Consider the following 27910-nt stretch of genomic DNA (forward strand, 5'->3'; position numbering starts at 1 on the left):
TTAACCAATTTCTTTTTTAGCTTTGTTAAAAGTCTGTTCTGGGATTAAAAAAAACTTTTTTGAACTAAATTGTATGAATCAAGTTATTGCAACACACATAAATAAACTATTTTTAGCCCATCCCCAAATTAAAATGAAACTTTCCAGTTATCACATACCACAACGAAACTTAAACAACTTTCGTTATTATTTTCTTATGCGTTCTGCTTTAGACTAAAATAACCAGGTCTTTCTCACTAACTTCATCCCTATTCGACTGAGCACTGGTTCAAATTGCTAAGTCAACTATCTTTTAATTAAAGATCAATAAGTGAATCAATTATGAAAAAAACTGGTGTACAAACTTTTCGCGTTCTACCGACAAGCGAATGGCGAGCCCTGAACGGCAGACGTCGACATATTGTCTTTCAGTTGTTTGATTTGCCATCAAATTGCTCTCTAACAACAAATAAATCAAATTATCATGTCCTTGCTAATGTCAAAATCAATTCAATTTGTCGTCGTTGGATCATCAATTACGATTTAATGTTGACCCGATGAATTGAATCACACAACCTTGTAGTTTTAACCAATTTTGCAATTATTGTAAGTCTTGCTCGGAGGTTATGCTCAACCCCAATTTCTATTCTATTATGTCGCAACTATCTAGTAATACAACCCCTGGACCAAGTGTATTTTGCATCAAGATTATTACGACAAATCAGACTTTGCGACGTTTTTATTTTTATACGGTTATTATCATGAGACAAAACACCGAGTATAATGTAGCTTCATATAAGGATGTATTTTCTTAACGTGATCCGTTTTTCACTGTACTTATTATCTGCAGCTTATAACTTCTATCAAAAACATGCGTCACGGGACAAATTATTCAAATAGGGCATTTTTCTAAAAGAAATTGTAACTCAGGTAACAAATTGTTGCTGCACTTATATACAATTAATATTATTTCAAACTACAACTCATTGAATTGTTTACTCCACTATTTGCCAATAATTACTATTGCGTTAATGTGTAACTTTTAAATGTAATTAACTAAAGTCAATATATACATAGCGAGTGAATTTTAATGGTATTTAAAGATGACGTAAACCTTCAAATAAAAACATAATTTTTTGCCGCAATATTTTGACTAGCCTTTATAATCCAGTTAACTCAATAAAGCACCACATAACCAGATTAAACTACAACACGATGTTTATAATACAATTAATGTAATTCATTCATAATTATCAACAAATTTAATTAGCACTAACCTTTCTTCACAGCTCCATTAATTACAACATAGTACAAGCTTAAACAAACAAATATAGCCTAATGGAGCGCAGTCTTTGCAATATTCTGTACCAATATAATGAACGAAATAAAATGTTTTTTTAGCCAAAACGCACAATATATTGTGAACACTGCTTAGTTTGGTCACGGGTCAGGCCCTGCAAATGTGTGCGGGTACTTACATACAAACAACTGACATGCTACGTACATTACAACACCGGCATCCGGTCCCTCTATTGAAGACCGGAGGTAGAGCGTATCGCAAAAAAGTCACTTATGTTGCGACTTTAAGCAACACTTTAATATGTAACGATTGACATTGATTCATTCGTTTCAAACCGGAAAAATTCTTTATTATTTTTAGTAAGTCTGTCTTATAAATATAAACGGGTTGTGTACATTTTGTTTACATATTTTTAAACGAACAGTGCTTGGGTTTAGTTTTTTCGTTTTTACTTCATTATTCATGGTTCAAATGTAAGACCGCCCACATTTGAAGTTTGGAACGTCACAGCCAGTGTGCCATTATTGAACTGATACTTAAATTGTAATCAAATCGCTTTTGTGGCATCAAATATAGACTGGCAACTGACACTAAAATAGACAACGGCCTTGCAAGAAAATGCATTTAAAGCCTACAAAAATTAAAAGCATAAATATTTGATATAGAAGTCAGAACGTTGTTACGTAACTAGCAGACAAATATTGCAATATGCAATTACATGCTTTCTGCACAGACTTATATTTCAGTTTTGTGGTCGATATATCACTTTAGTTCAAAAGTGCAATAACATGGAAACAAACTTGATTGAATTAAGGAAACTTGGTGTCAATGGTTCAACGTAATTGTATCGAAATTAAAAACAAACCTTCAATTTAATTATCCTAATTTATGACATAACCGAACGGTTTACCCAACAAAACTATGCTTTAAAAACTAAATGTACCCGTCTTTATTAACACTAACAGCTAACACTCACAATAATCTCAAAATAAGGTCATTCTGACAAAGTACAACTTAGTTTAAATGTACTTGTTATTTTAGCTAAGTTTTTGTCATAATAAGTTTATAATGGAATAATGTTTGAGAGTAAGACGAATTTGTGCATCAATAAACAAATCGTGACCTTATTTGTTTGTAGGGTTAAGTGCATGTTAAAGGAAGAATGATATCGCCACTTTAGGCCCAGATAAACTTTGTACAAATAGCTTTATCGGTACAGGTATCGGCTGCCAAACTTGGGACTCAATATCTAATATTACCCAATTTGTCCGCATTCTATTTTTATTCAAAACAAGGTCACCAACCACAAATAAAATGCCAAGTTACTGTATTTGGGTAATTACAGTAAAATTTATGCAAACTGTGTCCAAGGTCACCAACCACAAATAAAATGCCATGTTACTGTATTTGGGTAATTACAGTAAAATTTATGCAAACTGTGTCCACGAGTAGGCTAAAGCTAACAAACTTTCTAGACATTAAGACGCAATCAAAATTCAAAACTTATATCAATAAATACTGACGCGTCTCTTGAAAGCACTTTCTATTAGAATAATAAACTGTATAGAATATAAATATTGACTTATCAATTCTTGTTTTCAAACTGTCAGTTATAATACCATAACTTCAAAGGTGGAATACAACTTAAAGAAGACTGTTTTTTGCTTTCTGGTATAAACTAATTAAAAAAACTTATTTTTGGATTTTAGTCAAATCCCCAAAAGTTTCATCTTAATTCGAAACATAACCGGATAAATAAAAATGTCTTTCTGCCAGCAAGGCCTTTGGTTTGGCAGACAGAAATACAAATTTTATCATAATCTATCAGTGTATCAGTACACCACCGATACAAGTTGTTGAACAACCACACTACGTAAGTGGTGACAGATCAAAAAATCTGTGTTTAAACTAAAGACATGGTATAGTGTGGTATTGGTTTTTGTAGGTATTAGTAACTAAGCCTTATTTAAACAGAATAAGGCTTTCAAATGACCGAATTAATGTCTAATTTTGTATGACGCATAAAAGTAATCACAAAAAAATAAAAAATTAAGTTTTTGAGGGATACCAAAAAATTATTTTTTATTTGTAAAAATGAAGGCTAATGGCACAAAAAAGTAGCTTGTCTACCTTATTTCCTTAAGCTTGTCTTGTTTATTTTTATTTTTTCTTTAATTGCTCTGACTGTTTGCTCTTAAAGTACAGAAATGTTTCTCCGAACTTGTAAACCGTCATTTAAACAAATATTTTGAACTATTAGTCAGCTTAACAATGCATTTAATGGTCACGGATTCTATTATCATGTCAAATTAAATGTACACCGCGCTTTGTGCCAATATTAACCCAGACCGCACGAAAAATACGTCGTAAAACGAATTTGCGACATCTTCTGTGGGAGGTTTGGTAATTAACGAGAGAGTAAAAGGAATTTTCTATTTTTATCCAAAGTATTATGCGTAAAATTTATTAGGGGGCTTTTTGCGCATAAATTTGAACACGGGACATGCGGTCACAGTTCATAAGTTTAATGCCTATTTGCCTGCCTAACCAACGCGCTATAATAAAACCGAGCAAAAATTCCGACGTCATCGATTTTCGGGGGTTCCCCCACTCAGGCCCGGCTAAATCAACAAGGGTTAGAAGCGGTTTCACACTTAAGCCCTTGTTGTATATAACCAAGTGATTTTAAACTATCCGATTGCACTTGTGCCGATGGGTAGGTGTAGTATTAGTCCTGTTATTATTCAACTACATACCGTGGTTAGTTTATAAACTGACGGGTTACCGGTTAAGAAAACAGTTGACAGAATCTCGAAAAAGATGGATTGCTTTTTTTGGCAAAATTTAAATTGATATTTGGTTGAATTATATTAACTTTCTGGTATTTAAAGTATGGTTTTAAGATAAAATTTGATCGTCGGTTATGGTGCTTTAAGCAAAAAAATGCAAAAATTGTGTTGATTTAATTTTGAACGTATACTGTTTAGCAACATACAAACTTAATTAAAAATAGGTTCAAAGTAAAGATAAAAAAATGAAAATATTGTTTGTTTATGGATCGATCTATCGTATAAAACAAATTGGTAATGATTTAAATGACCGACTGCAAACCGATGTAAAAGTTCGTACTGTTGCACAATCATATTTCGTAATATATCGGCATTACAACGGACAATAACGTAATGTTATTAGTGACAACATGCGATTAAAATACACCGGTGCTAGATATAGTCAGTGCATTGTTCGTCGCTGCGCATACTATTATGACATAACATAATACTAACCAATATACCGAATTTAGATGCTTGAACTATTGCAATAATATTTACAGTAACTTTGTAACAAAACCACGTTATATATCAATATATTATGATTGGCACAAAACCATAGCCCAAAAAAAAACAATTAACTAGGTGTACCAGAAGTTCTACAATTAGATTGCCAATCTAACTTTGCATTAACCTACCTTTTATTGTTTTACTTAGGTTTAATACCAATAAGCTATTAAAAAATGATTCCAATGGATGCCTTTTTACGTCCCGTAACATTTACACATACGTGAGATTTGAGATAAAAGGGATTTAAACCTCATAATCCCAATTTGTTTGCATTTGGGCTCTGCAAATTTACTTAGAAGCACTCCCATATAAACAGACAGATCTTTTCTGTGTTACTCATACTGAATTTACAGCTTCCAAACACACTTGATCGATCACTCAAGGTACACAGTAAAAACTTTAAAAATATTTACGAGAAAGCACGTGCAATATAATCAAAGAGGTTATTGAGGTAAACTATTTTTAACAAATAAAATTTATTTTTTAGGGTTTTAGACATACGCCGTGTTGGTATTCAAGGTTTAAAAATGTGCTTTAATAAAAATAAAGTATTAGCAAATTTTCGGAAAATTTGTGGAAAACTTTAACGTTGGTATGTGTGGTAAATGTACAAAAGCTGTCGTATGTGATATTTGCTCATTTCCCCAAAAAAGAAATTTAATATTTGCGACCTCAAACATAAGTCGGTAAAGATGAATGATTTTTATTTGTTCTTAATTTCGATTTTAAAGATTGATAACCAAAATCAACAATACCCGATCTATATCTGTCGCGCCCTTTGCAATTATTGATAAAGAACATACATGCTATTTTTAAACGCGTTTCGAAATTATTTACAATTAACGGTCAACTAATTTTTGGTTATTTTTTTCTCTTTTTAATTTATTGCTGGCGAATGCACCGAGCACCGTAATCTGCGTGTTGTTGCTCTAGCGAACATGAAAGCCCGGTAAAATAAAACGAAGATAATCTTCTTAGCCTAATTCTTCGGCATTTACTACTTCGCACACACTGAGCGCCTAATAACGACACTTACTCTAACGTTGAAGTGCTTATTGCGTGGCATACAAAGTCGCAAGGAATGTTGTAAACGTTTTGACCACAAAACTGCCGACTGATTGACAGTTCTACGTCACGACGTTTTCCTATCTGAATATCTTGATTTTAGTCCTCGCAGATACCTTAAAAGACTTCATGGTTTTGTCACAGGCGAAGTGTTATAGCTGTGAGAGAGTAGCAAGAGACATGGTTTCCTACTCCATTTTGTTTTTGTTGCCAAATTGAAACACCTGCCGTCGTAATTTTAAGTTTTTTTTCCCGCAAATGACGTCACCATTTAGCGGTGGCCTTAGTATTCAATCGAACGAAACGCGCACCTTGTAAAGTAGCTAAATCAATCTTGTCATACCTATCTCAATGTGACAAAACCCTAACCTATGCACGTGTACACATTCCTACAATGCGTTTGTTTTAGCAAAAACACTTCACCGTCTAACCAGTAACATTGCCCACACATACAACACGCTTGTCTTATCGTGATAAGGTCTGCCATTTCGTTCATTGTCTGCGTATGTCAAAGAGTCTTGACTCATGTTCAATGCCTATACCATGGGTTACCGGTAAAGTTATAAGACTTACACAGACATGAAGTTAAACAAAAAAGTTGAATACACATTAGTTATTAGGGTTGTTAAATAATAGTTTAACGAAAATATAAGAACCCTATAAATTAAACAGCCTTCTATGTTAACTGTACTACATTCTAGCTTTTACCTAGTTTAATTTTACTCAAAAAAGTGATGACTGATTTTAACTGGGTATAAATTCTTTTTACTAAAAACAAACAATGTTTGCCTAATAACAAAAATAAAACTGAATATTTTACCCTAAACAAAATAAACTTCAACCAAACTCATAACTTTTTATACTTGTACTTTTAAATAGTTGCGCTGGTCTAATAATAGGTCTTTAAATACCATCACCAACCAAACTATGTCTTCATGTCTATAGCGAAGCGCAAGTATCGTCTTAACTTGAGAGCTTTGCGGCCAATTCGACACGAAAAAGGGCAGACGATTGCGATCTCAAGCAGATATATTGAACGTTTGAAGCTGAAGTTTAAGTGAAATTACAAATAAAGTTGGTATTTTAGTGACTTAAACATTATATAACCCAAAGTTTGTTACTGTTTTCTGTTAATAAAGTGTTTTTTTTACGGAAATTATTTTGAAATTATGTATAAATACACCTGCAGATTATGCTTTGTTATACTTGGTGTAAAAATATTTGATCATTCAATTAATTAAATTACCCTTACACCACGTACACCAAATTTGCGTGGGTGACTTGGTTTTTTACTTAACTACAAAGTCATTGTCATAAACCAAATCCTCCCACAACTTAAACCGCATATAGCATGAAATTTCGACCTAAAAAATCTTAGTTACATGATTTTAATACACGTTTTTATTTAACTATTTATTTCAAGTGGTGATAAGTTTTTTGTGCATGCGGTATAAGTAAATGGCTGATAAAATAATTTTTGGGTATAACACAAAAATGAACCTGGATAGTAGGTCATGCGGTAAATCACCCTGCAAAGGTAATTGCATCAAAGATAATATCCCTGATTATCGTGGTCTAACTATGCGCGACTTCCTTTTTTTATTAAATAATTTTGTGAATGGAAATAGTTTATGAGATAATCGCTTATCGTTGTTCAATCATCAGCTGATTCTTGTGGACATTTCAGCATTACTTGTACTCAAAACGTGCACACTTAAGTTCTACTTCACGTGCGGTATATAACCATATGCCCTGTGTGCAAACTCGTTATGTTTAAATCAGTTTACAGAGCAAATTCGTTAAGGTTGATATCTCAACTAACGCGAACCGTAGGTGGCCCTACTCATTAATCATTTATTGAGCTTTAAGCTTACTGTTTATGCTCGGTAAATGCGGATAAGAATAATCCAACAGTAGGTATGGAATAATAGGAAGATAGTCACGCTTATCTATCGATTAAATTTCTTTTTGTTCAATTTTGTTAAAGTATACGGTTACGGTCACACTTAATCCGCTTAAAATTACCCCGATTCAGGAATTTCACTTTGTAGATTGGAGGCCTGGCTTAAAATTCACCTGCCCTTAACCTTTCTCCCTAACCACTCTAAAGGAAACTTTGATTTATGTGGATTTTAAACCCAACGTGCCTAAAACTAATTTACTAACCCCCGGAATTTAAATGGCAACGGTATTATGATTTAACTTTCCAGAATTTTGGTAATATAAATAGAAGGTATTAACCTGACCTAAATTTAAGAAAGCGAATTTTAAATACAGTTTAACGTTTAGTATCTTCATAAATAGTGTAGGCAGGTGATTTATATCAGATGCTATGACATTTTATATAGATTTCTTAATTCAAAAAACATTTATATGAGTTTTTTTTTAATTTTATGCAGTACAGTATACAGTATACCTGTTGACGGATGGTAATTTCTTTTTTTAACATCAAGAAATAAACTTTTTGACCTTGAAACTTTTAGATAGCCTGTATTTCCCCTGTACACTTACCATAACACTTTCAACCGGAATTGACTACTTGAAAATGTAGTATTTTTACCGTTGATTATTTCAGATTGTTGTTTTTCCTTACGAGAAATGATTTGTTTAGCCCAAAATAGGAATTCTCATTGTGTAATAGGAATGTGTGCATCAATAGCTAGGGTCAAATGCACAAGGTTTGGAAACGTAAGCAACCATTTTATTTACAACAGCTGTGCAACACTTCAAGTGCAATCGATTACTGTCAAAAAATAAGAATATTTCGAATTTGTTATGTTTGAGAAGGTAATATATATCAATAAATACCGTTTTGTCGAGTAATAGCCTTATAATGAGTCTTCTACCTATTTCTAATCTCGGTTGCTTAACCATGCAAACATTTATGTACCGGAATTGATTGATTACATCTAAAATAAACATAAAGAAAAATTTCAATTGGATACACTATTTCTCCCCTAAAAGTTGGTAATTTTTAAGATAGAAGTTTGTTCTTTTTTATTGTGCAACTTAATCACCAAAACACTTTCAAGCTTGAGAAAAGTATTTTTTTAATTTAAAACAAATTATGGTTTGCTTCTTTGTGATCACAAAAGTTGTGGACACTCTCATACTTGTGATATGACAACTGTTCATGAAGCATAATACTGTATTTTAAATAAACACGATTCAGGAAAAAGCAATGGTTATTTACAAGACTTTTAGGGATTTAAAATAACGTTAGGAATGCAACGCCGATATAAAGACGCCTTAAGCTAAAGAAAAACAAAGAATAAATCCCTAATCTATGATTGTTAACTTTAAACTATCGTAATAAAGATCACACATTTGAAAGAAAAGTTTCTTTTCAACACCATGTAATTTTTAGCATTACATCCAACTCTTTGTGCAATAAACACATTACATCATAATGCTACGTTCGTGCATTACAATTTTTGTCTTGACTTGAAAGCGTTACGACAAAAATTGGCAGTCGAAACGCATGACCTCACTAATGTAGGCTGTGATATCACAATGCAGCTATTGTTTCGAGCTGATGACTGAATTTCATTTGCTGCTAGCTTGATAAGATTTTGTTAAGATTGTTGTGTCGTTCGACCTGTTATGGTATAAACAATACCATCAAAAATATTTTAAAATTGTTTGTCGTTTGAAGTCGTTTAAATTTTTTACCAAATTATAGTTTTTAAAAAAATGAAATAAATATAAAAAATAGGCTAAATTTCTTGATTAAATTTTGAATCTCACTGTTTATACAGTATGGAAATTATTTTTATTTATTTATTAAAAAGAAAATTAACTAGAAAAAAAGTGTTTTTTGTATTACTTTCTAGCTCCATCTAGTGAGGACCTTGCATTTAGTTTATTGATATTTCTAACTTCAACAATTTTTTTGTAAATATATTTGCTTTAACATAATTTTATACATAGCATAGTTTTGTTTTTAGCTACAAGTCAATACCTATTTTGTTTAAAGACGTATATTACATTGGGTTTAAAAATTATATTTTTTATAACTATTAAAACAATGAATAAACGTTATAGAGCCATGGAATAAGATAAGAAGTTAAACAATAACACTTTTATTGGACTAAATCAATTTTTTTATTATTTAATATTGTTAAATTATAATTGTTGCCGCATATATTGCGCGTTTGATGCATAAAGCGAATCACATTGCATAAGGCAAGAGGCTGGCATAAAGCGAGTCACATTCAGTTACTCTCCTTACTATTTAAGTTTTATTCGGATAATTTTTTTCTCTCTGTTGTTCTTATGTTCTATAAGGTTGTTTTTTTCGAAGGCTTTCTTGGAATAAGAATTGTTTTTATTATTAATAATGAGTTTGGAAATACGTGTACCTGTATTAGTTTTGTTTAGTTTAGTGTTGTAACAGCAAATTATTTTGTTGAACAGTTAAATACGAAGCTAGCCGAGTGCTTGGCTTAATTGGCTTTTAAAACCCGAAAGTCTAAAATTTAAAAATAATCCTTGCTTTTGTCTGTCAGTTCGTAGGGTGTCACATTATACTGGTGGGTGTGTTTTTATATTAAACAGCTTTATTCTACTAGTTGGTTTGTTTTTTTACATAAAATTCAAGGATTTTAAGTGAAAATATTTTTGTTTTTTTAATTCTGGGTCAGTTCAGGATTTTTTTATTGATTATTTATGCCATTTATACATGTACTGCTGTTACTGCTAGTGACATAGTGTAGGACTCCTATTTTTCCTTTTGTTAGTCTGTTAGTGCATGGCAATTTTTTAAACAATGTTTTTATGTTAACATAGTTACAGATTTTATACGGCCTAAACATTTTAAATTAAATTGATTTGGTAAAAGCAAAAAATGCCATCTCGGCTAGCAAGGCGCAAAGATTATAACTTGGTCGATGATTCTTATGACACAAGAATACCTTTACACAATGAAGAAGCATTTCAACATGGAATTTGTTTCAAGGCAAAGGTAAATAACAAAAAAAAAACTATTTATGTATAGTTTTAATGTAATTTTTATATATTTTTGATGTATTTATTTAAGATGTTTGCACTGATTCATAAATTTAATTACACAATAACAGGAAATTGTTAGAATTATTACTTCCGCAATAGTATTCTTCAATGATTTGAATATTGTTAACATCAGAAATCGAATATTAATAAATTATATATTGAGAATATATACAATTTTTATAACTTTTTGAATTACTTATTGTCATAAAAAATTCATTTTCTTCTTTTAAAAACATAAAATATTTGTTTTTATTTTAGTATATTGGAACGTTGGACGTACCAAGGCCAACTGGAAGAATGGAAATAGTAATTGCTATGAGAAGAATTAGGGTAAGTGTTGTTTACAATTAACTTAACAACTTTTTAATTGTGCTTTAAATAAATATTTTGGACTTGTGTAAATTGTTTTTCTGTCAATTAACTCTCAAATAATAATAATTAAAATTGTGGTTGTGGTTAAATTGAATTCAGAGGCTATTATTTCAATATCTGTGAAAGTAAAATTGTAATTCCCATGTGAAAAATTGGCTAGTCAATAAAAAGCTTAGTTTATGGGAAGTCCTATTTAAGAATACTCAAGAGAATAAGGGGTGTCTCTATAATGTGATAAAATAAAGTTAATTTGTTAAACACTATGCCAATTAACTGTTTCTTTTTGTACATATATGTTTTTTGAAATTTTTTAAAATTTTGTTTATCCTAAAATGGATTTCACATTTTACATAAGTTGTATTTTAATTTGAGCTAATGAGCAGGCTTATTTATTATAAGGTATGTGGGTGGTTGGTAATTAGCATAGTTTCGTAATTACTATTCTGCCTACATTTCAATCTAAATAAGGCAGTGCATAACATGGTTTAAAGTTCAATTGTGGTTTTAGTATGGCCCTATCAATTATTAATTTCACCATCCAAGAAATGGGTAATTGGGTTGACAAGTTTTGCAATTATTTATTTATCTGCATTTGAAATGAATAGGCCTATAGCATAATCATTTTTGTCTTGGTTGGCCAATTAATCATATTCTAAAAATTAAATTTGATATTTTTATTTGATAATTTATTACACGTGTTTAAATGCTGGTAGTGAATAATTCTGTAGTTGAAATCAAAACCAGACGAGTAATTTGGCTTTGGGTTGTTTATTTAGCAATTACTTTTGTGTTAGATCGGCCTTGATATGCTAAAACAACCTACAACGAAATAATGGAATTGTTTTCATAACAATATCACTCACAGTATTCGTCAAAAACCAGCATGACGAAAGGTCTTACACGGCGGGCCGTTTATTGTTATAGGGAGTATTTCCTGTTTAAATAATCCCACGTTATTCAAAGTGCAAGGACGTGTATAGTGGGGTAATTAAGCGTGTTTTGCGCAACATCCGTATATGTTAACCCGCCGTATTACTGCTGTTAACTAGAAAAATATATATTATTTATGTCACATGATTTGCGTAAACTTGGTTTTCGGGGTATTTTATGTTCTTTAAATAATAAATTATTAATTAAAATTTTTTCGTAATCCACAAATTAAAACTGAATTCAAAGAATCTAAGTTAAAAATAATTTTTTCCATTTGAATATACAAGCGGGAATTTCTAATTTAAAATGTATGTAATAAGGAAATTATAAACTTCCTTAACTATAACGGTTCGTATTGTTTTATCACGAAAATATATACTTGGGTTAACCAGTGCGTCCGGTTTAAGGTTTAAAAACACGATCAATTTAAAAATTAAAACGCCACAATATTTCATGCGGTTATACTTGAACTTTGGTTATAATAATTATCGATCTGATTCATAAAAACAACTTGAAATTCCATTGAAAATACTATTATTGATTATTCGTGGTACAGAAGAAATTTTTTTGTGATAATAGTTCCGATTTGAGTTGCGTATGTTTGTATCGAGAATTTTTTTTTGGGGGGAAATAATGATAAAGTGTAGGAGTAAGAAATTGGTATTAACCTTTCTATAACAGTTGAAATCGTCAAGACCTAAAAAATTGTTGTTTTTATTTGACATAAAATATACTCCCCCTCAAAAGAATAAAAATCCTTTATTTTTCAATGATTTGTTAGTTTATGCGCTGCTATCTGTAAAGATTACGTAACGCAGCCGTATTTTGACGAAGAACATCCCCATAAAAACTTCTAAAAACAACAGGCCCAAACATCCTTTCAAGTTTTAACCTTATCCAGCGGGAAGCGAAATCGCTTTTGTAAACAAATGATCTTTTCCGCAGCCTAAAAAAACGTCATAACTTCCCTTATTTACCCCGTAACTGTTGACCACTTCAAGAATTTTTAAAGCTGTGTTTTTAGTTTTATTTGCGCGCTTTCGTAGAGCGAATTCGTGCCGATGGTTTTCGGTTTGCGTATTTTTACTTTGTCGCTGATCGACCAAGCGTAGCTCTTGTGCATTGAAATTCCCTTACATTTCGTTCAATTCACGACTCCTTTAGCGACTATACCGTATACCACGTCTCGATTCATTTACTTCAGGTGATTTCAAGCGTTTATGTTCCTCTACTTTTTTGTCGTCGTTAAATTAGATTTGGCATATGAAAGCTTTTTTAAATAAAATGTTGTAATTCTGTTCAGTGTCTGGAGATTAAACGGTTGATTGAACGTGACATTGGCCTTGTGTGTTATAACAACAAACTTGTTTAAACATAATTGTACATTACATTACAACTTGTTGTTTTAGTAAAACTTTTAAATGCACTTTTGCTTAACATTTAAAAATCACTTTAAATTAAATTTTTTCAAAAATATATATATAGTATTATAACTAAATTATTTAAATTGTTGCTTATAGTATTTAAATAATTGTATATATGTATAGTATGTTGTACATGCTTAAATTTAGTAATTATCATTACTTTTTATTAAATATTTTATTGTATTAATTTTTAGTATGAATTTAAAGCCAAACAGATTAAAAAACGAAAAGTCAATGTTTCGATATCAGTGGATGGTGTTAAAGTTTCACTTCGAAAAAGAAAAAAGGTAATTACAAATCACTCTAAAAAGTATATGTCATCCTTGATTTCAAAACTAATATTTTTAAATTTTTCATTTTCAAACTGCTCTTGATTTTTTTATTCTTGACTAATCAAGCTGAAATTTAATTTATTTGTTATAGAAGAAAAATCAATATGAGTATAACCAGGAAAAAATGTTATTAATGCAAGATCCTGTTTACAGGCAAGTTTGATTGATCGTTAAATTTAAAAATAAAGCATGACAAAAAAAAAATATTTATCTGGATTATTTAATTGATTATATATTTTTAAATCTTATGGATTTAGTTATTTACTTTTAATAACAGGATGTATCTTAAATAAATAAATATTAATATCCTTTTCTTTAGTTCGTAATATTTATGATACCTTTTATCCTAAAAATTTTATTTTATTTTTTTTAGGATTTTTTATGTTTCTCATGACTCCCATGATTTAAAAATATGGAGTTATATAGCAAGGGATGGAGCTAGTAATGTGTTTCGCTGCAATGTGTTTAAGTCTACTAAAAAGGTTTTTATTTTGCGGTCTATTAATAAATTGAAAGTTTTCATATATTTTTTTTAATAAATCAAAAGATTTTATATTTTAATATTTTTTTATGTTTAACTGATAAACAAATTATTAAATGCTTATTACTTTAACTTTAAACTATAAAAAATTTACAAAATAAATTAGTATTTTATAATATATTGTGTGTCAAATACATTTTTATTCTTTATTTTTGTTTTTATTAAAGAGTCAAGCGATGAGAATAGTTCGTACAATTGGACAAGCATTTGAAGTTTGCCATAAATTTACTGCCAATAATTCTCTTACTTCCAACAAGAAAATCATAGAATCTACAGGTCAGCACTGCATTTGTGTAGTAATTTTGTCTTATAAAACTACATAGGCTACACAATATATAGCAAAATATTATTTGGTTTATGTGACCCTCAAAAAGCGATTTTTGTAAATATATTAATTTTTTTTTGTTAGCTGGTATCTAGTTATTAAATTACCTTTTATAATAAATTGGTTTAATTTTTTGTGCTTCTCAAAAATGATTTGTTATATTACTAAACAGAGTTCCCATTTTTAAGTGACAGTTTAAGTATAATTCCTGATACCTAATACTTAATAGTCTGTGGGGATTTTTTAAAACAAAAGAGTTTATTGCAACAGTAATTTGCACTCTATTGTCATTATACTTGCTCCACCCAGGGCAATTTTTATGTAAATATTTTCAAATGTGTAACTTAATGCTTTCACTATAGGCCTACTATTTATAGTTAAATTAAGTAGAAGTCCATTGCCATTTATGGGTTGTTGTTTATAAATATGTTTATAGGCAAAATATATTAATTCCTACCAGCTGTAGGTGATCAATTTTAAATATGATATTGTTGTTATATTTATTTTTACCACAATAGTTTTTTTTTATTAAGGTTTAAAATAGTTTGATCTAAACATTGGACATATATGCCCTGCAAATGCAATAAGAAAATATTTAAAAATTTTGAATCTTTTTTTTCATCTTTTTTTTTATTCTGGATAGCTTTTAAATATGAATTCTTTAACTTAAAATTGAGTTTTGTTTTTAATGTGGGTGGTCTTTCAGATACAAATCATTCATATTTTAACATCCCATATCTCATACTGTTACATAAAGTAGGCTGCTATATAGTTAAAGATATCGTTTTTTTGTAATGTAGTTAATTGTTGTATTGGTATTTGCATGAATTTTTTTTTTTATTTTGGCTTTATTCAATTTTAAATTTTAAATTTCAAATAGGATGTTTTAAACTTACAATTAAATTAGGCATACAAATGACCCCAGGCTATAAAGCAATCTCTTATGACAAATTATGCTCGTTTGACACAACATCAATACCTTAAATGTGGTTTTACTTATGATCATGTTTGCATAATTTGTTTGCTTTATACATGTGTGTGGTGATGTTGTGCTTTATGTTTCTTTTTTTTTTTGAACATGGAAGTTTTAGTTGTGATTTTCTACTGTTACTAATTTTAGTTTTGTTTAACTTTCGGTTTATTTTTTATACAAACAATTGTTCTCAAGTTTAAGTGGTTTAGTAAACAATAACTAAGGCCTGGTTTTTCTCAAATATTTATGCAAGAAATTTAAACAAATATGAACTTAAACCCTTCCTTAATTAAACAAACAAAGTTTTAACACTTACAATATATTCATAATTTTTTTTTATAGAAACAAGAAAGAAAAAAGTTGAAACCGAAATAGAAGAAACCGACATCGATGCTGAGGGACCTTGTGACCTACCACAAGGGGGGGCAGCACAGAGGGCAGGGGTCACAGATCTTGACTCTGTACAAAGCAAGGTTTGTCAACAAGCATCATATTCTGTAGTTTATATAAGAAAACAATTTTTTTCATTATTTACTTTTTATGTTAGCTAAGTCTTATAATTAAATTGGTGTTTCTAGATATAATTTTTTTATTTAAACATTTTTTATTTAGTTTTTTTGTTAAAATGTTGCAAATTATATTTTAGGCATCATCACCAAGTAATTCAAACAGACTAAAATCAGTCGATTCACCCTTGAGTCCAAACAAACTAACTAGCTCATCTTCTGCTCCACTCAGTACTTACCATCAACTCCAACTCATGCAACAACAAGTTCAACAATCTGATCAACAAACTCAAGTCGCCGTCGCTCAGGTAAGATAGTAATTTTTTAAGTTTTGATTTTTTTAAATTTTTAGGTATTTTTTTTTCTGTTTATTTTCTGCTTTTTAGTTTAATTTTCCTTTGGGTAATCTAATCTTTGTATGCTCAGTTTGATAAGTGGATCACCTGTTAGCTTGGTTAAGATACCTTTTGTTTAGGTGGTTAAAATAGATTATTTAAAACTTTAAAATGTATTTTGTTTTTTAATTTAATGAAAAAAATATTTAAATTTTTACTACATCTTAAAAAAAGTTTTTTTGTAATAAAAATACTTTAAAATTTTAGATTAATTTTTTTGTGTTATTTTAACAATGATGGTAATTCAATACAGTTAATGGTATGTTGTGTTGGGTAAAGGGTGAATAAACACGGAACTGGTTACACCTTAGTTTTCAGACCACGATTTACTATTTTCAAAAAAAAAAATTTTGATTTTTTTTTGAGGTTTAGAAAAAATTTTAATTGGATTTATATTTGAGTTTGTATAGTTACTGTATATTTTTAGACGTTACAGCAGAGGTTGTGTAGTCTATATTACACTATGTGTTATGGCAAATATTTTGGTCTGTTAATTATTAAACAAAATTTTATTTGTCTTTGAGAAAATATATATTCATGACAGAAAAATAAATAAAAAATTGTGCTTATTTAAATTTTTAGCATTTTAATATTATATACTTATTTTTAATTAAACTTTGCACTGAAATTAGGGATTTGGTTTGTAAAAAATTTTTTTTTTAAAAATAGTTTTTTTATTTAGGTTCAGCTTCTTAAAGATCAACTCTCAGCTGAAACTTCTGCCCGGATTGAAGCTCAGGTTCGTTACTCTTCAACTTTATCAAATTTAAATTTGTTTAAACTTTAATTAAATTGACGATGATGTTTATTTAAAGCACATATTGATTTATGTGACTCGGTCTTTTTTAATTAAGTTAATTATCTATAACTGTTTAAATTTAATTAAAATCTCACTTAATTGCGAATTGTTGTAAATTCAATATAAGTATTTAAACAGATCATATTATAATAAAATTAAGCATTTATTTATTTATTTAAAAGCTTTTGTATAAAACATATTTTTATTCTAACCCAGCTTATAATAATATTTTGATTTTTTGCCTGTTAAAAAAAAACATTTGATTCCATTCCTTTGCAAAATTTAGCCAGTAGTGTTTTTACTGTAACCTGATGCTTTAAATAACATATATATTTTTGTTATTAAACAGGTATATTTTTGTTGTTAAACAGGCTCGCAATCACCAGTTGTTGCTGCAAAATAGAGAACTAATATCAATGATGAGTGGGTTGGTTGTTCAAATTAAACAACTTGAACTAAAAGCTGCTACCAGGACCTCGACTTCCGGTACGTTATTTTTATTTATGTTTTTTATTTATTTGTTTAGATTTTTTGCTATTAACCGGTGTTGCTGCTTTTATCTTGTTTTTAAAACTAATTATTTAACTAGTGTAAAAAGTTTAATAAAATTATTTTTATAATGCATTTCAACTTACTTAGGTTAATTAAAACTAATATTTTAATTTAAAGGTTCTAGAAAATCGAGCAAACTAAGTCCAAATGGTGCTTTTCCTTCAATATTAATTGACCCCAAGACTCCTGGTTCAGCTCCAGTCACTATTCCTTCATTTATGGATGTTAATCACATGCTGGTATGTAACTTTTATAACTATTTTAATAATTTTTGGTAACTTTTCTTGTTTATTAACTTTTTTAAACAATTTTTTATATACAGAGTCAAAGCAATGTTGATGATAATTTGTTTGAAAACACAAACACTTCATTTCAAGCTACAAAAGCTAATGACAGACAAATTCACAACCCAATCGATAAAAGTCAAGCAATAAGCAACAGTTTTAATCATGGTAAATTATAAGTTATTTTGCAATTTGAATTTGTAAAAAAAATTCAAAAAATTTTTTTTTTATTTTTTATTAATTTTTGTTTTCCAGCTGACTCTAGTGAGACATCAAGTGATGAATCCTCAAGCTCGAGTGACGAGGAGGAGACCGGGGCTCAACCAATTACTACAGCGAACAACAAACATAACTCAGTTGTGTCCACCTCACATGCCACGGCAGGTTCCAGTGGGATTGAAAGAAATGATTTGCTTAATTTGATGGCATTTGATGACACTCAGTAAGTTTTTTTGTTTTTTTTTTTTAATTTTAAAAATGTCAATTTACTTATATAAGATTTACAATACATTAAAAAAATGTTATTTAATTTTTAAATATTTTTTTTAGAAATACTTCAGTTTGGAGTTCCGGGTTCGCAACCCCTACTTCGAACCTTCCCCGACCTTTAGTATACCAACAACAACAATGTGCCAACAACACTGACAGCTTGTTCGACGCTTCATCAATTTATTCCACAACTCGATCTTCTCTTCAAGTTTCAACCAATCAAACGTAAGCATATCTTAAGAATAAATAAATAATTAATACATTAATTAAAAAAAACATAATATTTATTTAAAAACTTATTTATTGGAAGTTTAATTTTATAAATAAAATCCTTATCTTAAGCATTTTATTATTTTTAACTTGTCCTTGTTAATTTTTAAATGGTAGTTAAAGTTGTGACTGAACTCTCAAAAATGTTGGAATTTTTTTCGGGGTTAATTTGATATAAATTTCAAGTGCCACTTAACAAAGCAAGCTTTAATTTGCTGCAATAAAGTTTCCGTATTTGTTTATTACACAGTAATGGATACACCTTGTCCCCTATTTTAAACTTGGATAAAACATCTGATTCGAAAAACAACACACAAAAAAGTTTTGCTGATACATCTAAGTCAAAGGTGAGTTAACAATGTTAAAAATAAAAAAAAATGGTAAAAACTTTTATGTGTATTGTTTTAGTGGTATTTATTTGCTTTATTTTAAATTTTATATTCCTGTATGAAAAATTATCAAAATTTTTGTTAAAATTTATTTTCATTTTTTTAGACACCAAACAATCCAATCAAATGGAGAAGGCTAACCTCACCTAGTGGAGAATCTCAAACAGAACAAAAAAGGTAAAAAAAACAGTTTTTTTTTTTTTAATAATTGTTTAGGTTTTAAGATTTTGTTTTTTAGCTGCTTAAATTAAAACCATTTTTCAGTTCAGAAAACTTGATTTCACTGTCCTCAAATTGCCTAATATCAAACACTGATATAATATCATAGGTAATAGCTAAAAACACTTCTCGCTATTGCACTAATACTAATTTCTGTGAAGTTAATTTGGTGGCAGCATTCTTTAAATTCTTAAGAAGGAATTGTGAAGCATTTAAATGGCTTGCAAGCTTTTGTGCGCCTTTGTTATATAATTGAGAGTTTTTGAGCTTTATTTTATTCAAAAGCACTTGTCCTCTTGACTTATTTGCATAATCTTGGATCCAATATAATGGATTTCTGAATATTGCATTACTTTCAAAGGTTAATTCAAATTACCGTCAATAACATCGCTTGCAAAATTAAATTATCTTAATGTCATTTCATAAAAATTTAATTTAAAAAAAGGGAAATAAGATTTTTGACAATGCTTTTAATGTCGTCATTAGTGCTTTGTGTTTAAATAACTGAAATAAGCAAAGGTTTTATGACAAAGCATAGTGCAAGCGTAGATGTTGTCTTAAAATTGCTAAAAAATACTATTTTTTCAATTTAAAAGACTGTTAGTATATTTAATAAATAAATAAGAAAATTTTGTCAATGTCAATTTTTTATTTATTATTTATATTTTATTTTATTTTTTTAATTTTTGAGTTTTATTTGGAAAAATTTTGTTTTATTTTTGATATTTTAGCACTTCACCCACTTCATCAACCTCCCCCACTCCCTCCAACAAATCAAATCTTCCTCGTTTAAATCCTCCTCCTAAAATCACTCGGCTGCAACCTGTGACGTCACCAACCGGTGCGCGATCTCGTCCCTCGCCTATGACGAAACAATTCGAAACAACTTTGTCCGATCACTCAATCTCGCTCACCGACGAATATTCCCTTACCAAGGTATCTATGGACTATACAGAATCCGATTTGACTACGTCACGCTTAAACGATGACGCGTTACAACCGGTGACGTCACAACAAAACGTTCTCATGACGTCACGATCCAATAATGCAAATTTTAACCCTTTTGGAAAAGATTTGATTCCAATCACGAACTCGGCTCCGATTTTATTCGACATGTCGGCGGATGAATACGAACGAAGGTTAAGATACGAACCACTGCAGAAGATTCAGGCCGCCAAGTGGCAAGATAAGAGCGTGACATCATCAAAGTCGACTTCTTTCGAATTAAAATCGAGTGTGGTTTCGTCAAAATCAATCAAGATTCCTTCGTCTATTTCTTTTCCGGCGGCCAGCCTGCCGCTAACAAGCGAGTCGGAAGACGCTGACGTCACTGTCGGGTCTTTATTAGACGAGCTCGAAATTCTCACCACCCCGGAACTATCGACGAATGCGGAAGTGTTTTTGAAAGATTTCTGGGAAGGGGACACCGCTGAAACTATGACGACTCCCCGCATTGCTGATGACGTCACCGGAAATAAAGACTCGAGTGACGTCAGCGACGACGGTAAAATTCCTGCTTTTGATGACGTCACAAAGATTAATAACGCAAAAGAAAGTAATTTATGTGATACCGAAACACGTCGCGGGGCGTCGCGTTCTCTTAACTTGCATTTAAATCAGGACTCAATAAAACCCAAAATGAACTCGCCGCCGGTGGGCGCAGCAGAGCCAGCCTCGCCACCATTTTCTCCAAACAACTTAAAGCATAGCTCGGCACTGCCACATAGTGGTAGTGACCCGACTTCCCTGTCCTCGAGCGATTCTGGTTTAATGAGTGGTTCGGTTGGAAGTAATTTACATGACGTCAATAAACTATCTCCCTCCAGCGGTACCACTGATGCGTCATTTTCTCAGCATGATTACGCTGCTATGACGTAGTCGTGACGTCATTGTTTTTATGTTTTTAGTTAAGTGAAAATATTTCTTTTCTTCATTCTTTTTTGTTTTTGCGGAGCTTCGAAAATCGTCGAAATTTTTTTTTTTAATTTTTAGCTTTTATCAATTTTTTATACTTTTAATTACTGTAAATTTCCACCATTTTACTTTATTTTCTTTTTATTAATTTTTTTTGTAAACGCCAATGAAACGCGACCAATTGTCCGCTGACGGCGCTATTAACGCGGAATTTGCAGTTTTTCGCTTTCTGTGGCAATTTTTTTGTAAAAAAATAATTATTAATATCTTGGTAGCTAGTTTTTTTTCTGGAAAATCGTATTAATAGTTTATTATAAATTTGATAAATTTGGATTAACTCTTGTCGATAAAATCTATAAGAAAATCACCTCATTTTACTAAAGTTCAAATAACATAAACACAAAAAATTTCCGGAACATTTTTTTCTTATCTCTTTCTATGTACAGTGCGATAAAAATATATTAAACATGGTTTAAAATGATGTTCGCTATTTAGTTTTACATGTTAGTTTTGTATTTAAAAACATACTGACCAATCGTTCTTTTTTTAAACTGTATCAAATCATTTTTTTAATTGAACTACCTATTTGCTTTTTGTTAAAATAATGTTGAATTGTATTTAAGTTTTAATTTTTTTAACAGGTTTTAATCTTGGGATTTGTATATTAAATGGAATATTAAAATAAGTAAGCTAATATTTTCAAGGAATAAGCGCACTTAGTAAAATTTTCAAAAAAAAAAAATTATTTTAAATATTTTACTTTTTTACATCAGATTTTATGATAACTCTATTTTTCTGTTTTTAATTTTATTTTGCTCGTTACGTCATTGGACGATGACGTCATTATATTTCGTTTTCTGTAAGCTGCATTGTAGAATGTCGATAAACTTGTAGTTTTGGAGATGCAGAAAATAAAAGTATGCATACCTGGTATTTTTTATTTTATCAAATTTTTAAAAAGGTTTTGTTTTTTTTTACATTATAGTTTAACAAATAAATCTAATAACTTTTTTGTAATTGGTTAATTTTTATTAATTATTTTTAGTTTTTGTTAATTGATTTTAGACAACATTGCGTCAGTTATAGAGCTAAATGTAAAACAAGGCATTTGATTCGTTATTTTAAGATGACTAAAAAGTACGCCCAGTTATTTGTTTATTTATGTTCCAAACCGCACTTGACCTTGCAATCAGCAACCTCCAAACTGTTGCTTATTACTTGTAGTTAGTCCATATATAGCGCCAATGACGATATTAGCACGAGTTATTCTAACCCTCGACATATGTAAATCAGGTGATCGAATGCAGTTAACATAGTGATACATTTCGGGTAGCCCATGTGTGATTACGTAACTTGTATCTCCTGATAATTACCTAGCAAGATAATAATATTTTGTAAATCGATGTAAGTTTGTAGGATTATAATGTTAGTATTAATGTTAGATGCCTATAAAAACCACAGCAAACTATTTTTTGCTCTATTACTAATGGTCTTGCACTTGGTTAACTAGGGTCGCTTGAACCAAAAATCTATCGTAATTTTCCATACATTTTTGAGGGTTGTAATATTTGTTTTTAAAGGTTAAAAACTCACATGCAAAGTATTAATGTCCTGCACGTAGCCCCATATGTTTAACAGGTTCGCAAGTAGGTGATAATAAACTCGCGCAAGTATTCACCAGCTTAACGTCATGATCTTTACGCAGCCGAGGTTATATGGGAGTATAGATGGCAAAAATAGACAACACCACTGTAAAAGTCTTATAAAAATGTCATTCATTTAATGGCTGAATTGCGTAATTTAGATGGGTTTATTTTATTCTCTTTAGCTGTGATTGTTTTTTAAGCTGCTGCATACTTGAGTAATTTAGCATCACAAATCAGTAAAACAAATAGGGTTTTGTAAATGTTTGGCATATTTATTGCAATGACATGGCTAAGTAATGGACAGTTTAACTTGTACTTGACAGATAGTTGGAACAAATATATTAGAAAGTAAAATGAACAATTAATGTTAAAGCTCAGATAAAGAAAGGGTACGAGGTTTTGTTATAGATCAAAGTGGAATAACAATAATTTATTGCAAGGGCAAGTTTTATTACCACATGCATTCAGCGCAACACATAACTTAGAAATAGCTATTCAGTAACATAAATTGCAAGAAAACAAAGTAAAAAATCAGCTGTATGTTTTGAGTTGTTTTTCTAACGTCCAAAACTTTGATTGATGATGATTTGTTTAAAGAAAATAAACAAAATTAAACCTCGTGTATTATGTAAGACTTACTATATTTCTTATAAAAAATAACATTATGAAAAAAATTAACTTTCTTATGCGCTTCAGTAATATTGTTTCACTTTATTTTAGAAATAAGCTAAATAATAATTGATGCTTTAAACTAAATAAAATTTGATACAAGAGAAGTTTAACCCAGAACATTTTAGTTTGTTGTTTGTGTTGATTTAGATCGCGGCGTTTTATTCCGGGACATCGAGGAAATAATTAATCAGGACGGGATTACGGTTATAATCATTGTTTGTCATTGCACGAATTATTATAAAATATTTGAAGGGTATATTATTATTATGTAAAGAAATGTGGTTAGGCAAGGTGTATTATATTTAGGTCAAAACATTGGTTACAATAATACAACAGACAATATCATTTAGTAAGGTTATCTTTCGTTTAAAAAATTAGGTCATGAACTTTTTTTGTAAATATGACTTTAACATAGTAAGAATTAGGTATTAAGTTATTCGTAATGAAACATTTTTCAACGTTAAAAAGAGGTATAGGCTAGCGTTTTGATTTTTAATAGTAGCGATATATTTATAATTGTTACTAGTTGAATATTTAAAATATTACAAACAAATGTTAAAAAAATAAACAAACATTTTTTTTAACTTTGGTATTTTTAAATATAAGTGTGATTTATACTTTGCTTAAATTGCGCAACAAATCAGCATAAAAAATGAAATGACTAATAGCAAATATATTACAATAATTTAAATCGATAGATTTCGTCATTTCGTAAAATTATGACGTAACAATTAAGGCACGAGACAGCTCCTACGTATGTGGCGTCATAAAAATATTACATAAACATACTAAAAACACCAAATTTAACTTATATAATAATAGGGGTATATCATTTGTTTAATTTATTGAATTTTGAAATCGTGCAACATGCAGAAAGTAAAAAGTGATAAGTTGTATTTTAAAGTTTATATTAAAAATAAAATAAAAATAATTTTATAATTTTTTTTGAGGATATTCTGTCGCATTTTCTTATATTTTACTTTGGCTAAATTTGCTAAACTATAATTCGCGCATACCTTATTATGGTTACGGCCTATAGGAAGAATTTTTTGCGGCTAAGGAAATATAAAACACCGGAATAAACTCCCTTCTATGTTGGTATATAAGTTACCAACAGTCCGACATTAAATCCAGTATTCGTTGATTGAATTCGACGAATACGATAAAACATTGGTTAAATGTATTAGACGGATGTTTTATTAAAGGTGTATGAAAATGCAAGAAAATAATGTTTTGCAAATTCTATTGGATTTTGTGAGACGTATAAATAAGATGCCAAAAGTTTTAAAAAAATTATTTGGTTTAAAATTTAGTTTATAAAAAAATTGAAAAGCAGTATTTATTTCTATTAAACTATATTACTAAAGTGTAATAACTTTAAACTAATTGACGTAAAGATTAGTAATTAAATAAATCCGATTTGTTTAAAGTTAATAAAATATACGTTGCGGGGGTTTTTGCTAAATAACTTAAACATTTTAGTAAAATAATTTATTTTAGATATGTAAAGTTTTAGACCAGTAAGGTAGTAAAGTCAAAAAATGTCGTTTTAAAATATTTTTATATGAATTTGTTATGTAAATTTTTGGTTTTTCAATTTAGTTAACATTGCTATTGAACTAATAACGGAAATTTGTACGATCTTTTTTTTTATTTTTGCGATCGCTTTTGGTCATGTTAAAATCCGCAAGTGGGTGTAATAGACTTAGACAAAATATAAAGACGGTCTCGTAATTTTAAGATAGCATGGAAATTTCGATTTGAGTGAGATTTAATGTTACATTTTTTTTTTAGTTTTTTAAATACAAATAAAAATTAAAACAAATAAACTGTTAAATGTCATTTTTTTGCCAGGATTGCAATTTTGGGGTTGTAACTTATTTAAAAAACATTGTAAATTATTTAGCTGTCTTTAATATTTTTTTCTTAGCAAAATTTTAAATTTAATTTGTTGTTTAGTTTTAATAAATTGATAGCCAGCACGTGATTTTTAAATATATTGTTGGGCATTGCAAAAATTTATGATCGATTGCATTAGATGCATTTTGACCTTTTTTAAGTTTTAACCGTTGTCGAAAACGTTGTATACGTTATTATAATCAACTTTGGCCAGTCGCACCACACTTAACAATAACCTATTTTCGAAGCTTATTATCTTGCATGAAAAAACGCGAATAAAAGTGTAAGGCAATATTTTTGTTTACACAATTTGCGCGCAATTTAATAACGTTGTGTATGTATTTGGTATTTGACTACTAATATGTTTATTATGGTATTTATACCGCATTAAACATTGCTCAAAGGGTCTCCAACATAAAGAAGTTATATTGTTGTATAATTTTTTTTACGTTTTGAGAAATGAAATGACGTTAACGAAATGAAATGACGTTACGATCGTTGTAAATGGTCGACGTTTCGACCACCTCCAAAAAAACATATTTTGTAAATTTTCAAACAACAAGATTTGGTTTGCGTCATTTTTAAATGCTGTTAATCTGCGTAGGATTAAAGTTTTGCAACAAATTTAATGAAGTTGTTAATAATTTTATTTATTTTTACTGATGGAATCAAATTATTACTCATTTCGATAATAATATTATTTCGAATTACGAAATTTTCCCATTGCGCAATTTGTCATTATTAGGATTTTGTTTTTAATTTTTTTTCGATAACTACAATGGCTCATTCTTCTTCATTTAAACAATAAAACTGCTGTAACTAAATAAGTCAATACCTTAATTGCACATTTTTTAATTATTTAAATGTGAAAGTTTTAAAAGTTTAAAACTGCGTTAACATAAAATCTAAAATATTTGTTTTATTTTTGCCATATTTAAAAATGTTTTATTTTTTTTATTTTTTTTTGAAAATAAATTTGCAAAAAAAAAAGATATTTTTTTTTAAATAAATTTGCGTCGTTTTTTATGTTGTTACGATCGTTGTAAATGGCCGATTTGTTCTTGTTTAGTTAAACCGGAGGTTCGTTAATTTGTCTTTTACCAAACAGCGAAAATTAAAAGTTCAACTCGCTATAACTCGGCAGCAATTCGCTTCCCCTCTTAAACCTTAAACGAGGTTGTTTTTGCTTTAATCTTCGTCGCCAAATCCGCCCCGTAAGCTATATTTCGGCGAATCGCCAATGACGTCACGGGTTTTATTACGTCATGTCACGTGCCGTGAACCTTGTGGTCGCTTTTTGCTTTGCAAACGTGCACAAAAACAGTTTTTTTTTCTCAAAAATCATTTACTTGAGGTTGGTTTTGTTTATGTTTTCATGTCAATATTTTTCGGTTTAAAAAAGTGATTGAGTGCATTTTGTTGCTTGTTTTTTTGGCAATTCAATGCGCAACGTACGACTTGATTTTTGACGTATATGCGCGCGGGTCAACTGCGCATCATCTGCCATTTGACCTTTGTGGAGATTTGTGACATGTAAACTTTACTTGATTGATTTGAATAAAAAAAAATTACAAAAATAATTAAAATAGACTGTGACTATTAATATCACGGTAACACAATATAATTGAACAAAAGTAAAAATAAAATTTTTATTTTTAAAATTTAAGAATTCATTTTTTTAAATAAATTTATTAAGTTGAATTTTTAAAGGAGAATTATAAATTCGGGACTCTCCCGACCCGGTACCAACCTCGGATTAAATTCTCACAATTTAATATTTAAACTTTATTATTTTAAGTTTTTTACTCAAAAATGAAAAATTTAAACTTGATAAACGATGAGCGGGTGTCAAACTATTTGACCTGTTGTATTCTTAGTTGAGATTTATCGATTTAATTCTGCTAAGAGATTAATGCGACGCTTTTCTCTATTTTTACGCGACTTTCTAATTACTAAAATCATTTTCTTTTAATGAACCTCTTAATATAATATTTTCAATACAATTTTTTTTTCATGATTATCAAATCCCATTTTTTTTAAATTGAAAGTCATCAAAAACGGTATTTTTATTTTATTTATTTTTTCTTTTATTTTTTATGCTCCAATTTTAAAATTGGGTAAAAATTCCGATGTATTTTTAAATAAACAAGCATTTGGATTTAGATTGCTAAGTAAATTATTTGGTAGATTTTAAATTATTTGCTAAATATTGTGTTTCAAATTCGAAGATCCTCCGAAGATTCGTGAAAACACGAGAGAACTTTTTCTTAACAAAAAAAACGAAAAC

General features: G+C 29.5%; 1 protein-coding gene across 2 annotated transcripts; it reads left to right on the plus strand.

Annotated features, from left to right (window-relative positions):
• The first annotated feature begins 10479 nt into the window (after positions 1–10479).
• Positions 10480–22337, plus strand: LOC145741752 (uncharacterized). Of its 2 annotated transcripts, none has more exons than XM_082559401.1 (17): positions 10480–10645; positions 10951–11022; positions 13613–13705; positions 13842–13903; positions 14124–14232; positions 14459–14567; positions 15932–16062; positions 16236–16403; positions 17173–17229; positions 17661–17775; positions 17959–18080; positions 18164–18293; positions 18381–18567; positions 18675–18839; positions 19135–19231; positions 19380–19450; positions 20224–22337. In XM_082559401.1, exons 1-17 carry the CDS (start codon positions 10529–10531, stop codon positions 21368–21370), a joined length of 2952 nt encoding a protein of 983 aa, XP_082415527.1. In that variant the 5' UTR covers positions 10480–10528; the 3' UTR covers positions 21371–22337. The 2 variants fall into 2 exon arrangements, with proteins under 2 accessions (XP_082415527.1, XP_082415528.1); XM_082559402.1 differs by having other exon boundaries at positions 13845–13903.
• Positions 22338–27910: the final 5573 nt, after the last annotated feature.

The sequence above is a fragment of the Corella eumyota genome, chromosome 2 (genome assembly GCF_963082875.1).
Source record: "Corella eumyota chromosome 2, kaCorEumy4.1, whole genome shotgun sequence".
Classification (NCBI taxonomy): domain Eukaryota; kingdom Metazoa; phylum Chordata; class Ascidiacea; order Phlebobranchia; family Corellidae; genus Corella; species Corella eumyota.